Consider the following 13,263-nt stretch of genomic DNA (forward strand, 5'->3'; position numbering starts at 1 on the left):
AATAATAATAATAATCATCTTCATCATCATCTAAGGGTTAAACCACCATCCTCTAAGGGTTAAACCACTATCATCAAAGGGTTAAAACCAAACACCACTCCTCACCACTTCCTTGTTAGTAAAAATTTGATCTCTATCACCTCTCGTCTCCCTCCACACTCAAGCTGGTCTGAGTAACTAGGCAAGCGGCGGGAATCCCAAGAGAGGAAGAACAACAGTTGCCGGAGAACAGATTGGTACGGTGAAATTTTTGCTTCCCCCCAACTTAGCATTAGATGAAGCACGTTAACTATTCGTGTATGTGTTTATTTTGGTTATAATTTGACTGCCTGATTAGGTAGTTATTGTGTTTGTTTTGTGTCTTTAGTTAGGTGTAAGGGAGGGTGGGGGGGGGGAGGATAGGGCTGGATAAGGAGGTTAGAAAAGAAAGGGTTAACGTAGGAAACTTTTGGTAGTATCACACACACACACACACACACACACACACACACACACACACACACATACACATATCCTCCGCATACCTTCACACACACACACTTTCGACAGTACTGGCGAACAATCAAACGAACACTGCGTCTGGCGTTTACTTTCATAACCACTGTCTGGAAGAAAAGAAAGATGGTCAAGATACAGCTGTATTCGGTGACAACACTGAAGTACAACATCCAGTAGAACACCATGATACAGCAATACAGTTTTATCCCACATACTATAAAGCATTCGAAGTTAAAAATACAATTACAGTAAGATACAGTGACCAGTATACACATCCTTGTAGTTAAATACATCTATGGTACAGTAGAAGCAGCACGTTGAAGGAAAATACAGCGAATACAGTGTTTATATTCCACACATTATTCATCAGTGAAGATAAAAAATAAATACAGTACATTATATCAGTTATTACAGGTAAGGTTATAAGAGAGTACACCTGGATGACTTACAGGTACACAAACAGTAGGTACAGAGGCAGGTGTGTGTGGGGAGGGGATGTCACATAACTAATAAGGACAAACACGTCACCGTTTAGTTATCCGTCGTTCGTCTGGTCTTGGGTGTGTGTGTGTGGGAGGGAAAAGTCTCTTATCACGATGAGGAATTTATTGACATTCGTGTAGATATAAATATTGTATAAGGTTGAGGGGATGGTAGAGAGAGAGAGGTTGAAACTCTATGTTTACTTCACTGTTTGTCTTATTGACGTGTGTATGTATGTATGTATGTGTGTATGTATGTGTGTATGTATGTGTGTATGTATAACTCACCTAAACACCTCAAGAACACTAAAGAATTAATAACAGGTAGTAACAGAAGATCAAATGGACCCCCCCTGATGGGCCCCAGTTATAGTAGTCAGATTATTGTTGTCTGGGACCTAACCTAACCCAACCCAATGCAATGCAACCTATGATGATAAGCTGTTGACGTGACTTGTGAAATAGATCACATTTGAGGCTTTAACCTTTAATTCAAGAAAAACGTTTAGACTCAACTTCCGTTTCCTCTAGCGTGTGATGGTGACACAAAGTTTATATGAAGTGTAACTATATTAATATGCGTCAGATCTATACTTAACTGCTGGGCGCGTCTTTGTTGATTTGTGGAACTGTACAGTATGTTTAGCGTGTGTGAGAGATGGAAGGTTTTGGTTTTGCCGCTTTATGCTGGGCAAACAGCACGATGAGTGTGATGTTCCATATACCGAGTGGGAGCTTGACGCCACCCTCGCCAGGGGTAGGTCTACTTCCCCTGGAAAGGACGGAGTCACCTACAACATCGTTAGACTACTAAGGTGTGAGCCAGGCAATCCATTGTTGGTATTGTACAATATGAGTCATGCCGAGGGCCAACTACCCACATCATGGACCAGCAGTATTGTTGTACCAATACCGAAACCAGGACAGCCTGATGCTTTTCGTCCCATATCACTAACCAGCTGCCTGTGTAGATGGAAGGGGTAGGTGGGGGTGGTGGTGGTGGAGGGGTTGTGTTGTTTAATTATTCGCTGGTGATAATTTGAGCCTTTGAGGATAATGGTTTTATTCGTGGTATTCGAAGGGTTAAACCATCGTCCTTCAGGGGTTAAACCATCGTCCTTCAGGGGTTAAAACATCATCCTTCAAGGGTTAAACCATCATCCTTCAAGGGTTAAACCATCGTCCTCCCAAGCATAAAGCAGGGCAAGGCACTGTTTTTGTTTATTTATATTTTATTAATACAAACACTGAAAGATATACCTCTAATATTGTACTGACGATGCCTTAATTATTACCTGTGTCATATGTGCATTATTACGCTTATCATTGTTTATCGTATTAGTTAACCAGGTGTGTGTGTGTGTGTGTGTGTGTGTGTGTGTGTGTGTGTGTGTGTGTGTCGTTCGGGGTTCCATATCCTGTTCACGAAGGCGTCATCATTGGCTGCCTCCTCATGACACCACTTAAAAGGGACTTCCTGAGACGGACGCAGGTTAGTGGCCCTTCCCCTGTGCCCTCGGAAGGTCCTCTACGTGTTCTTCTCTCACTCACTCACTCGTCACCTCGAACAACTCTCAGCGTTACAGTGTCAATACAGTACCTGAAACTCCCCTTTTTGTACTGTACCCATGGTGTGAGCGTGCGTGTTACAGGGGACATTACCGAGTTTTACAGCCTAAGAAGGTCGTTCCTCGGACTAGTTTGTGTTACAGTGTTGTCTATAACTGAGGACCAGCGCTTAGAAAATCTCGTGTTCTGTATTATGACTGTAACTTCTTTTTACAGGAAATACAGCGAGTGATAAGGGAATATATTTTGCATGATACATTTTGGTCATCACCGAAAGTCATAAAGATGGTCCTTCGCGATGAAAACTTGCCCAAACTTTGCTTCGACAATCCGCTGTACAACACAGAAAACGCCACGCAGCCTGTGCCAGAGTCTAAGAGAGAGCTGCAAGTGTCCAAGAGTGTGAACCCCGTCAGCAGTAGACCACATTCACCAGCGGAAAAGCGTCGTTATGTCAGTCACAGTCATGGAAGCTTTGACGTCATGCTCTCTGAGTCGTCTTCAGCCCGCCAAAGTCCTCATATCTTCCTGCCGGCGGCCTCACTCACCCCAGACTGTGACTTCGAGGAACACATCATTGAAAACTTCAGAAATCGTAACTTCTGGTCCAGACGGTCACACAAAAACTCTCTCAGGAAGCTAAATTCGGTCTCCGTTGTGTCGACACCAACGCGAGCCAACAGTCTACTCTTGCCCCTTCAGATCCCGGAGGAGGCACAGGCCACCATATCACCGGACCCCGACCTGCAGGAGAATGACGAGGATGAAATCATTGCCTCAGAGATGATGCTCGAGGCTCAGAGAGAGATGAAACTCCGAGAAAACGTCACCTGGCTGAGGAACAACCTGACGAAGTGTTCTGAGGCTGACGGAGGCATGTTCTCCCTCTCCACCTTCCTCACCACCATGCGGAACAAGGTAAGCACTCAGCCTTTTCCCCTCTGAGGTTTGTGTATTGATTTAGGCCTTAACAATTCTCTCTCTCTCTCTCTCTCTCTCTCTCTCTCTCTCTCTCTCTCTCTCTCTCTCTCTCTCTCTCTCTCTCTAATTTCATCTTCCTGACTGTTAATTTATGAACCAGTGAGCAATAGTTTAGGTGTATTCTTGGTTAGGTTAGGTTAGGTTATTTCACCTGTTTTATTTAGTTTTGTTTTCTCTTCTTGTTTCGGTTTTAATTTGCTTGTTGACCTTTCTTTGGTCATTGTGAGAGATTTTAGAGATGGGGAGAGAAAGAAAGATAGACAAAGATAGTCAAGAGAGAGAGAGACAGACAGAAACAGATAGAGAGAGAAAAGTGAGAAATAGACAGACAGACAGACAGACAGACTAATTCGTAACAGTATACAAAGGTCAGATATCACGCAAGGCGGCAACCCACCTAGTGTATAGCACTAAAAGGTGTAATCCCTCAATATTGTCAATGTCTATGTGCCTCCCTCCACCCCTACTGTACCTGTCCTACCACACCATATCTGCCTCCACCCCCACCCTCCTTGTGGCGGACCTGTGCCAGACACCCCAGTCTCGGCTCCCCAGGGGCCCCCACTCAGCTCAGGGTAACTCCTGGCTCTCCTACCTACAAACCACTGATGACCCTGTACGTCTTCTCTGCCTCTTCACCCCACCCACATCGGGGAGGGAAACTTGACTACATCGCTCTCTACTCTGGCCTCACTACTCCACCACATCTCCCTCCCCCCACAGTGACCATTTCCTATCCACACTACCCTCAGTAGTGAAATACCCCCCCACCCAAGGGCCCTAGGCTCAGCCTACCCCCTGCCAACATACCTGCCTTCATCACTACCATTGCTGAATGGTTTCAGGATTACACTGTAACCACTAAAGACCAACTCTACCTTGATCTGTCCAAACAATGCACTACCCTCCTCCGCCCTGCCCCCAAAACACCGCCGCCTAACCGCCAGCCAGGAGTCATTGGAATGTTAACCGCGACCCTTATTTTAAGTCTTTCCGGTATGGCACCGACTAGCAGTCAACCAGTGGAAGAAATCTCCCAGCTCCTGACGCTCTACGCTTCCTGATGCGCACAAATAAGGCTCAATCTGCCATCACTCTCGCACGGCGAGAAGGAAAGCAGTGGATTTGACTTTACAGCTTCTTCTATTGACCAGTCTACATCTATAGGTATTATAGCGCACCATTAACCGTACCCAGGGCATCAACGCCAGACCCGCGCGCTCCACCCCCAGACCAGCTGCCCGAGAGCCGAGGCGCTCTCTCCCCAGCGAACGTGGCAGGAGGCCGCCTCCCGATGATGCACTACCACCCGCTGTACGGGATCCCCCACCCTCGCACTGCAACCACAACGCCGACAGCGCATCTCCGGAAGTACCAAGACCTATCTGCAGACACTGATGTACGCTTTCACACAGTGTGAACTACTAAATGCTATTAAGCGCGGCCGGTCCACCGCCCTGGCGATGACGGCGTCATATGAAGTGCTAAATGCCTTGTGCCACCCCTGGCCCCCCTCCTCTGTCTATTTAACCTCTCTTATGATACTGGTCAGCTGCCTCACTTATGGAAGACTGCCACCACCATCCAGTCCTAAACCAGGCAGACAAGGAGGAATATCATCCAATCTCCTCACCTCCTGCTTCTCAAAAGATGATGGGGCGCATGATACGCCACCGCCTCCACTGAAAAAGTGGAAGCCCAGCCCTACCTTGACCACTATGGTTTCCGCCCCGGAAAAGAGTATACTGCTCACTGCATCGCTCACTACTGGCGAACACCTCAGCTAAAACCTCCCTCTTCGTCGACTTCAAAGGGTGCTTTTGATAAAGTAATGATGGAAGTGATCCTTGAGGGGTCTCACTCAGTAGTCATGAAGAACCGACTCCTCCACGTGGATTGCTGACTACCTCTTCCGTCGACAGGCCCGTGTCCGGTTTCAGGGCCACTACTCTACGATGAGGACCTTGATCTTGGCACACTTACTCAGGAAGGTGTACTCAGCCCTACACTCTTTAATGTTCTCATGAACTCCATCTACCGCCTCTTGACATCTTTGTAGGCGCGCCCTAGACGGTCACATCGCTACGCCGATAATATTCTCCTCCAAGTACTACAGTGCAACGCCAGACAACCTATACTCTCCACATTCGCTTGGGCTATTAAACCTCCCGGGCTGGTCATCTCTCACACACACTAAAACCAAGTTCATCTCACGCCGGCGTCAGACTCCGCTGACTCTGCAAGGACAAGACATCGATCAAATGGGCACCCACGTCATCTCCCAATTGCCGCCAACAGACAGGGCCCCTCAGTCCCCACCCACGGCCTCAAAGGGGCCTCTGTCGGGGTCCCCTACGCCTCATGTACATTGCTATCGTCAGAGCTGTCATAGATTATGCCTCCCCTGTCCTTGTAGTTGCCTCCCAATGCGAGAAACGAAGCATAGAGAAAATCCAAAACAGAGCGATGAGACTCATCCTCGGCTGCCCTGTGACCACCAGAATAGAAGTCATGGAGCATGAACTGATCCTGCTTCCAGTCTGCGATCGAATTACTGCTCTCAATGCCATCCTAGGTGTTAAACTCCTTCACAGTGAGAAACCGACTCCCCTGTCTCGCTCACTGAACTCACATCTTGACTCCCTCCTGCGCCGGCCTGCCCCCATTACCTCTCCCTCCCTCTCTCAACACTGGCCCGTCCACACTGCTGCTGACATCCTGCGTTATCACCTCTACACCCCCTCGACCTCTCTCCCTCCCGAGTACACTCATCCACCTCTACCGCCGTGGACCTCCCCGTGTGTTGATGTTGTCGTCCACACCTTCCCTGGTCGTAAATCCACCCAACTGCGGTATATGCCTTGAGCAGATTGATCATGTCGCCTCTTCTCTTACGACCTCTCTCCCTCCTATGCTCGTCTTCTGTGATGGGTCTGTCACCACGCTGGGCTGCGCTGGGGCAGCTGTATGGATTCCTGAGCGCCAGGCCCGCAAGAAAATCAGGGTCCACGACTGGGCCTCCTCCACTGACACTGAAAGCATAGCCATCCTCACGGGCATTCATGAGGGGGCGACCTATGCTCGCACTGAACGCCGGAACCTCCTGATAATCAGTGACAGCACTTCTGCGCTAGCGAGGCTCAAATTACCCCCCCCCCTCCTCCCCTGCTGCCCAACACACCCTAGCCGCCGTCGCCAATCTAGAACAAACTGATGACATCCGTGTCAAGTTTATTTGGATCCCGTCACATATAGGAATAACTGCCTGTGACACTGATGATCGACTTGCCAAAGAAGCGACACAAGAAGAAGATATTGAAGCCACCCTCGCCCTCTCCCTGAATCATCTCAAATCTCGCATACACGCCACACAACGAGAAGCATTCGACGTAAAATGGACACACCTGAAACAAAGGGGCAGCGTCACACTATGCCACTATGACGCTGTAACCGGTGACTCCAACCGCCACTACAAAGAGTATCAATCTCTGACTCGATCTCAACAGATTATATACATGAGACTGCGCCTAGGGTACAGGTACCTATGGGAGTACATTGGCAACCCTGAGCCTGGCCGCACTGTTTGTAAACTTTGTGGCCAACCCGACTCTCACACCCTCCGTCACTACATCCTCACTTACCCTATGACCTCCTCCTACAGGTCCCCAGCCGCTACCAACATCTCTTCCCTCCCTGACCAGATATCCCTCCTCCTAGTCACAGGCCTGGCACTTGACATTATTAGGGACCTGCCACGCTTTGCTATACAGTAAACAGATGAAATGTACCGGGAATTTCCCCCCCACACACTCATCATTCTGTCACTTTATGTACCTTGCTGACAAAACCCATGACCATTGAATCGGCTGCTTGTGCAATTAACCAGGCCGTTCACATATATTTATTATTTGGGTTTGAGTAACGAAACCCAAACGGTAGTTCCTTGTTTTATTATAAAAGGGTTGTACTGTATATATAATTCCTGAGTGTAGATCGACCGTAAGTTCCACTGTATATGAGTGAATGAGAAAGGGACGGCGTTTATGTATTATAAACGTTAGGTCACGTCCTTACGATATAAGTTGATGTGAGCGACTCATGAGTAGTGACCCATCGAGGAGAACGGTATGGGTACGTCGTTCCCCTCGAGGGAAGCGGGCCATCCACTGCGGCTCTCAAATAACGTCTTCCTCTAGTCAAGGATATCAAACTACTGCTCGCTTCAGGTGGCCGAAGGCGGCGACTTATTCCTACTCAGCATAGTATGACGCAGCTTCCCGTGGGCACACCTTATCACGTACATTGAACATGTCACCTCATAGCCAGTGGAAAGTTACAGGGTGGTGAATCTGAATATAATATCAGATGTATTGACCCATTTATATAATGTGTTCTGTTGATGAGACAGGGGCCCATGACACCCTTCAGGCCTTTACGCCCTTAATGCATGAGTCATAAAGAGCCTTGAACTCCGCATGCTTCCCAGTTGGGCACTGTAACCTTCTGCGCTTCACCTTGCACAGGATGTTAGGGAGTGCCCAGTAAACTAGCCCCTCATGGCAATCTGTAATCTGTAGCAGGTAACCGCACGGGGAAATACCTTATACCTTGATAGTCAGGTTAAGTAGTCTAATTTGGGTTTTCTTTCAAGTTCTTCATTCATGACTGTGTTTATTAAGGCACAACAAGTCCTCGTCTACCTCTACACACACACACACACAGCTTGTTTATTATGACGTCACTTGTTTTGTATATGTAGTGTTTATTTTATCTTTCTTCCAAATTCAGGTCTCTCTCTCTCTCTCTCTCTCTCTCTCTCTCTCTCTCTCTCTCTCTCTCTCTCTCTCTCTCTCTCTCTCTCTCTCGGTGGAGGTCCTGGCGTGTGGGTTAGGCTACTGCGCACCAGGTAATCTTCACTGCTTTGGGTTCAGGGTTCAGCTGACTCCTTCCTTCCCACCACCACCACCAACAACAACACGACCAAAATACATACGTGCATATACTCACGTACGTCACTTTGCACACACACACACACACACACATACTTAAAACAACAACTAAAACAAGAATTATCTACTGTTACAAAATACAAATAAATAAACAATAACGAATCGCTCTTCACCAGTATTTGCAAGCACCCCCATCACCCCAACCAGAAAACCTTGTCAACAGTCGTCCTTCGTCAAAGCCTCACGTCCTCCTGACACAAACAACATGTCCCAGAATGCCTTCATACAGCTTAAACTCTTTGTCCTAGCTGCCTTAAGGGCCTCTCAGCTCCCAGATGGCTCGGTTATTTGGCATGGATGATCAATATTCGTGTGGGTAAGTGTTGGTTGGCGTGAGCAACATAACAAGGTTCTAGCACGGTCAGCTCTCTGTTGTGCCCATCTCTGTACTGTATGTCCTTGGTTCTCGTCCGTCCTGGAATAAACGCGTTGGAGGGCGGAGAGCCGCTCACCCTGGCCTGTGTGATAACCCTTCCCAAGACTCGTATATAAGGATAATCATGAAGGGCATCCACGTTACTTCTGTACGGTACTGGATAATGTAACACCATAACACCTTGAATAATGTTTGTGTGTTGTTATTTTATTGCCTGTACAGTACCTCATTTTGTGCTTCAACTTGTACCACCCGTTGTTTCTAAATTAATGGAATATGATTAATTGTATGTTTTTACCTGTGGGAGCGCTGCATACCTGACCCCCCTCCTCCCTCGATTCTCGGAGTTTCCCACCACGGTCGTCCTTTCCGAGAATTATTTCATTGTTATTTTTATTACTTTTGTTACTTTTATTCACTAACATTTTTCGTTTATGAAGAATCCATTATACATCAGCCAAAAGCCTATAATACCTGGTTTCTTCTGAGGTTTTAAGGTATTTATAGTCATCAACCAACACGCCATACCTGTTGGAGTTCCCCAAGGCGACTCTTAGTTCCACGACTGTTTTCTCGCGTTGAATCTCTGTCCCGTGTGTGACTGGCTGCTTTTGTTGTTGTTATAAGCTGATTATCTCTCAGGCAAGATATTATATTCCCAGAGGGTTTTCTTTATGGAGTTGTGAGTTAATTATTCAGTTCTAAATATACCCGTGTAACTGTTTTTGTGGAATCCTGGTGATCCTGTGCTTCTTGACTAGTGTGTTAAAGAGGCTACTGTTTTATCTACGATGTTATTATTGTTATTGTAGTCTAGTGATCATAAAACCATCTTTAAAGCAAGTTTATTATACGGGGTTACTAAACAGATTGTGTGTGGGGAGAGGCGGGGTGCGACTCCCGCCTCCTGAGAGGAAGGGAGGCGAGGTTGTTGTGGTGAGGAACTGGGCTGACTGACCCACCACTGCCCCAGGTGTTGTTTGGGGTTCAGATCCTTGGCTGGGGCTCCTTGTGTGTGGAATGTAAGCGTCATGTGCCAGGGAGTAGCGTCGTCCCCACCAGTACAGAGTTTAGTTCCTTCCCTCCCACAGTTGATTGTTGATCCCCCTCTTGTATTCCCAGGGGCTTTATCATGTAGATTGTAGGGCATCATGTTCCAAGGTTATCGGTCCCAGGGGTCAGTTGTAGAGTCGGATGCTTGTAGTGTAGTGTAGTGTAGTGTAGAGTAGAACATAACATAAACACCCCCCCAAACAAAATTCACCTCGAACAAAATTCCTCGTAGAGTTTCAGTGAGGAGACGACTCATGTCCCTGATCAGAACCGGTTGACTGGCGAAGAATTCCAGCCAGCTTTAATAACAATTTTACCGACAATTTTAATATTATCTGACCAAGCAACAGCGGTGTACACGTGTTGTTTAGACCAGTGAGACGGGTAGACCACGCACAGACCTTGACAAAATTGGTGTTTTTCTAATTTTTTTACGAAACATTGATAAAAGATAAGATGGTGTTTATTATGGTGTTGTGTCGGTCTACAGCTGATGTCAACACCTCTGCTGATTACCGTGGTTTAGTTCATACAATTTTCACTTCAGATAGGAGAATAGCGGTTAGGTTCTAGGTTAGGTTAAGTTAGGTTAGGTTAAGCTAAAAAAAAATGCTAAAACATGGCACAAAAAATACAAATAAGAACAAGAAGAAGAAGGAGGAGAAAATAAACAATAAAGTAGAACAAAAACCAAGAAAGAATTATTACCAATAACCAAAACATCACCACAGAACAATGAAGAACAAGAGAAAAAGAACATAATGCTTGGGTTCTGTTCAATCTCCGCCGCCCGCCGTGACTGAAAAGATCTTGAGAAAATTGTAACCTGAACATTATACGACCAAGGACTTAGACACACCATTTTATTCACTATACTTCACTACACACACACACACACACACACACACACACACACACACACACACACACACACACACACACACACACACACACACACACACACACACACACACACACACACACACACACACACACACACACACACACTCAGCTGTTATATCATTGCCATTATCTCTTTTCTTTAGTCATTTAGGGTGTTTTTGTAGGCTTTTCAGTACCTGTTTCTGTAGGTGTGTGGGTGCTGGAGTGGATGGAGTTAGTGGGGGTGAGTGGAGGAGGAGTCGGGGTTGGTGGGTGCGTGCCAGTACCTGTTTTAGTAGGTGTGTGGGTGGGTGGAGGATGGAGGTGGGTGTAGGTGAGTGATGGGAGGGTGGGATGTTGGTGGGTATGGGTGGGTTTAGGGTGGAGAGGGTATGATTACGTAACGAGGAAGGAAGGACTTCACTAAATACTTATTACAGTGATGTGGAATAACCCTGAATTACTGTAAGGTCTCTCTCTCTCTCTCTCTCTCTCTCTCTCTCTCTCTCTCTCTCTCTCTCTCTCTCTCTCTCTCTCTCTCTCTCTCTCTCTCTCTCTCTCTCTCTCTCTCTCCTCTCTCCGTTTCTACTTGTGTCCGTGCGTTCATAAGGTGTGTGTGGGAGGCTCTTCAGACGATTCTCTGAAAAGTAAGGATTAAAATGATTTTTTTCGTCGTTCGTAGAGGGAGAGGCCAGAACACCCAGGTCCGGTTCTGAGACATGCGACCTGGGTGTCTCTTTCTTCACCTGACCATCTGAGACACACTACCTATCTCTCTCTCTCTCTCTTCACCTGACCCTCTGAGACACACTACCTATCTCTCTCTCTCTTCACCTGACCCTCTGAGACACACTACCTATCTCACTCCTTACCTCACCTCGTTCGCCTCTCCGTTCACCGTGTGGTTGGTAAGGGCAGCAGGGAGGGTTCACTGTAGGTCCCGGGAACGCTGAACGCTGCCTAGAGGAATGGACGACTGTTTTCATTTCGTTTCATACTGGCTGCTGGCTTGGGCTTTGACCGTCCTGTATCGTCTGTGAGGAGACTTGAGTACCTGCTAGCCCTACCACCACCACACGCCACACACCGACTACTACCACTACTTATCACCTGTATACTTTCACCCACCACAGTTACTACCCACCACAAATATTATAAATACCTACCATCACTTCCAACCAACATAACTATTATCACCACCTACCACAACTACTACCACCACCTACCACAACTACCACCACCACCTACCACAACTACCACCACCTACCACAACTACCACCACCACCTACCACAACTACTACCACTACCTACCACAACTACCACCACCACCTACCACCACCACCTACAACTACCACCACCACCTACCACAACTACCACCACCACCTACCACAACTACTACCACCACCACCACCAGGGATAATTTTCACGCAAGTCTGCTCTTTATGGCCCAAGTTACGGTCCATGCACCAGGAATCAGAGGCGTCACCTGTCACCAATGTACAGTAGTGAACAACTTTTACATATTAAAGTAAATCAGACGTTGTATGAGGTGTGTGTGTGTGTGTGTGTGTGTGTGTGTGTGTGTGTGTGTGTGTGTGTGTGTGTGTGTGGCTTCAGGCCAAGTGAAGACACGCAGTACGTGATCCTCTTCTGGTGGAGGTGAAGAGACGAAGGTGGCGAAACGTAGATGTTGGTGGTGAAGTAAAGGAATGCGCCTCCTGATGATGGCGGAGAGAGAGAGAGAGAGAGAGGTGTAATCGACCCATAAGAGAATGATACTTCACTCAAATGGGGTCGATAATGAACCATGGACCTACTATGGAACCCACTCGTATCACCTATACACAACCGGCTAAGTTATGGATTTTCCCCAAATATTCCTCCTTTCCTTCCCCCCCCCCCACTTCTACCTGTACCCTAAAGAACGAGACACTGGTTGGCGATGGGAGGTGTGTGTGTGTGTGTGTGTGTGTGTGTGTGTGTGTGTGTGTGTGTGTGTGTGTGTGTGTGTGTGTGTGTGTGTGTGTGTGTATGTGTGTGTGTGTGTGGTTTCTGGGTTCATTAAACATAGAAGGAAGGAGTAATCGTGTTACGGAAGGTTGGATAGTCTCTCTCTCTCTCTCTCTGTCCTGGGAGGCTGTAGCGTCCCCGAGATGACCATGACAACATCCTCTTTGTAAACACCTCACCTCAGTCACAACACAGGTAAAGGTCACGCTCTTGACCTTCGTGGCCTGTGTGAAGGTCAACAGAAGAACCCAAGCTTAGAAACAGTCACGTATTATACCTGTGTGTGAGTGCGTTTCCTCTGCCTGCAGTACACAGCTTGAGTTACTTCTATGACGCACTCGAATGAAGGTTATACAGTACAGTTGGTGAAAGATGGCCGCGAGATTTCCTGTGTTAAGCCTTG

At 47.2% G+C, this 13,263-nt stretch overlaps 1 protein-coding gene across 1 annotated transcript in view; it reads left to right on the forward strand.

Moving 5' to 3' along the window:
- Window positions 1–2,462: 2,462 nt before the first annotated feature.
- The window catches only part of LOC121864149 (NADPH oxidase 5-like), a 52,380-nt gene continuing 41,579 nt past the window's right edge, over window positions 2,463–13,263 (forward strand). The window contains 1 exon segment of the mRNA XM_042363110.1: window positions 2,463–3,467. Coding sequence (XP_042219044.1) covers window positions 2,835–3,467 — 633 coding nt within the window. The 5' untranslated portion in view covers window positions 2,463–2,834.

The sequence above is a fragment of the Homarus americanus genome, unplaced genomic scaffold (assembly GCF_018991925.1).
Source record: "Homarus americanus isolate GMGI-L3 unplaced genomic scaffold, GMGI_Hamer_2.0 scaffold26351, whole genome shotgun sequence".
NCBI classification, from domain to species: Eukaryota; Metazoa; Arthropoda; class Malacostraca; order Decapoda; family Nephropidae; genus Homarus; species Homarus americanus.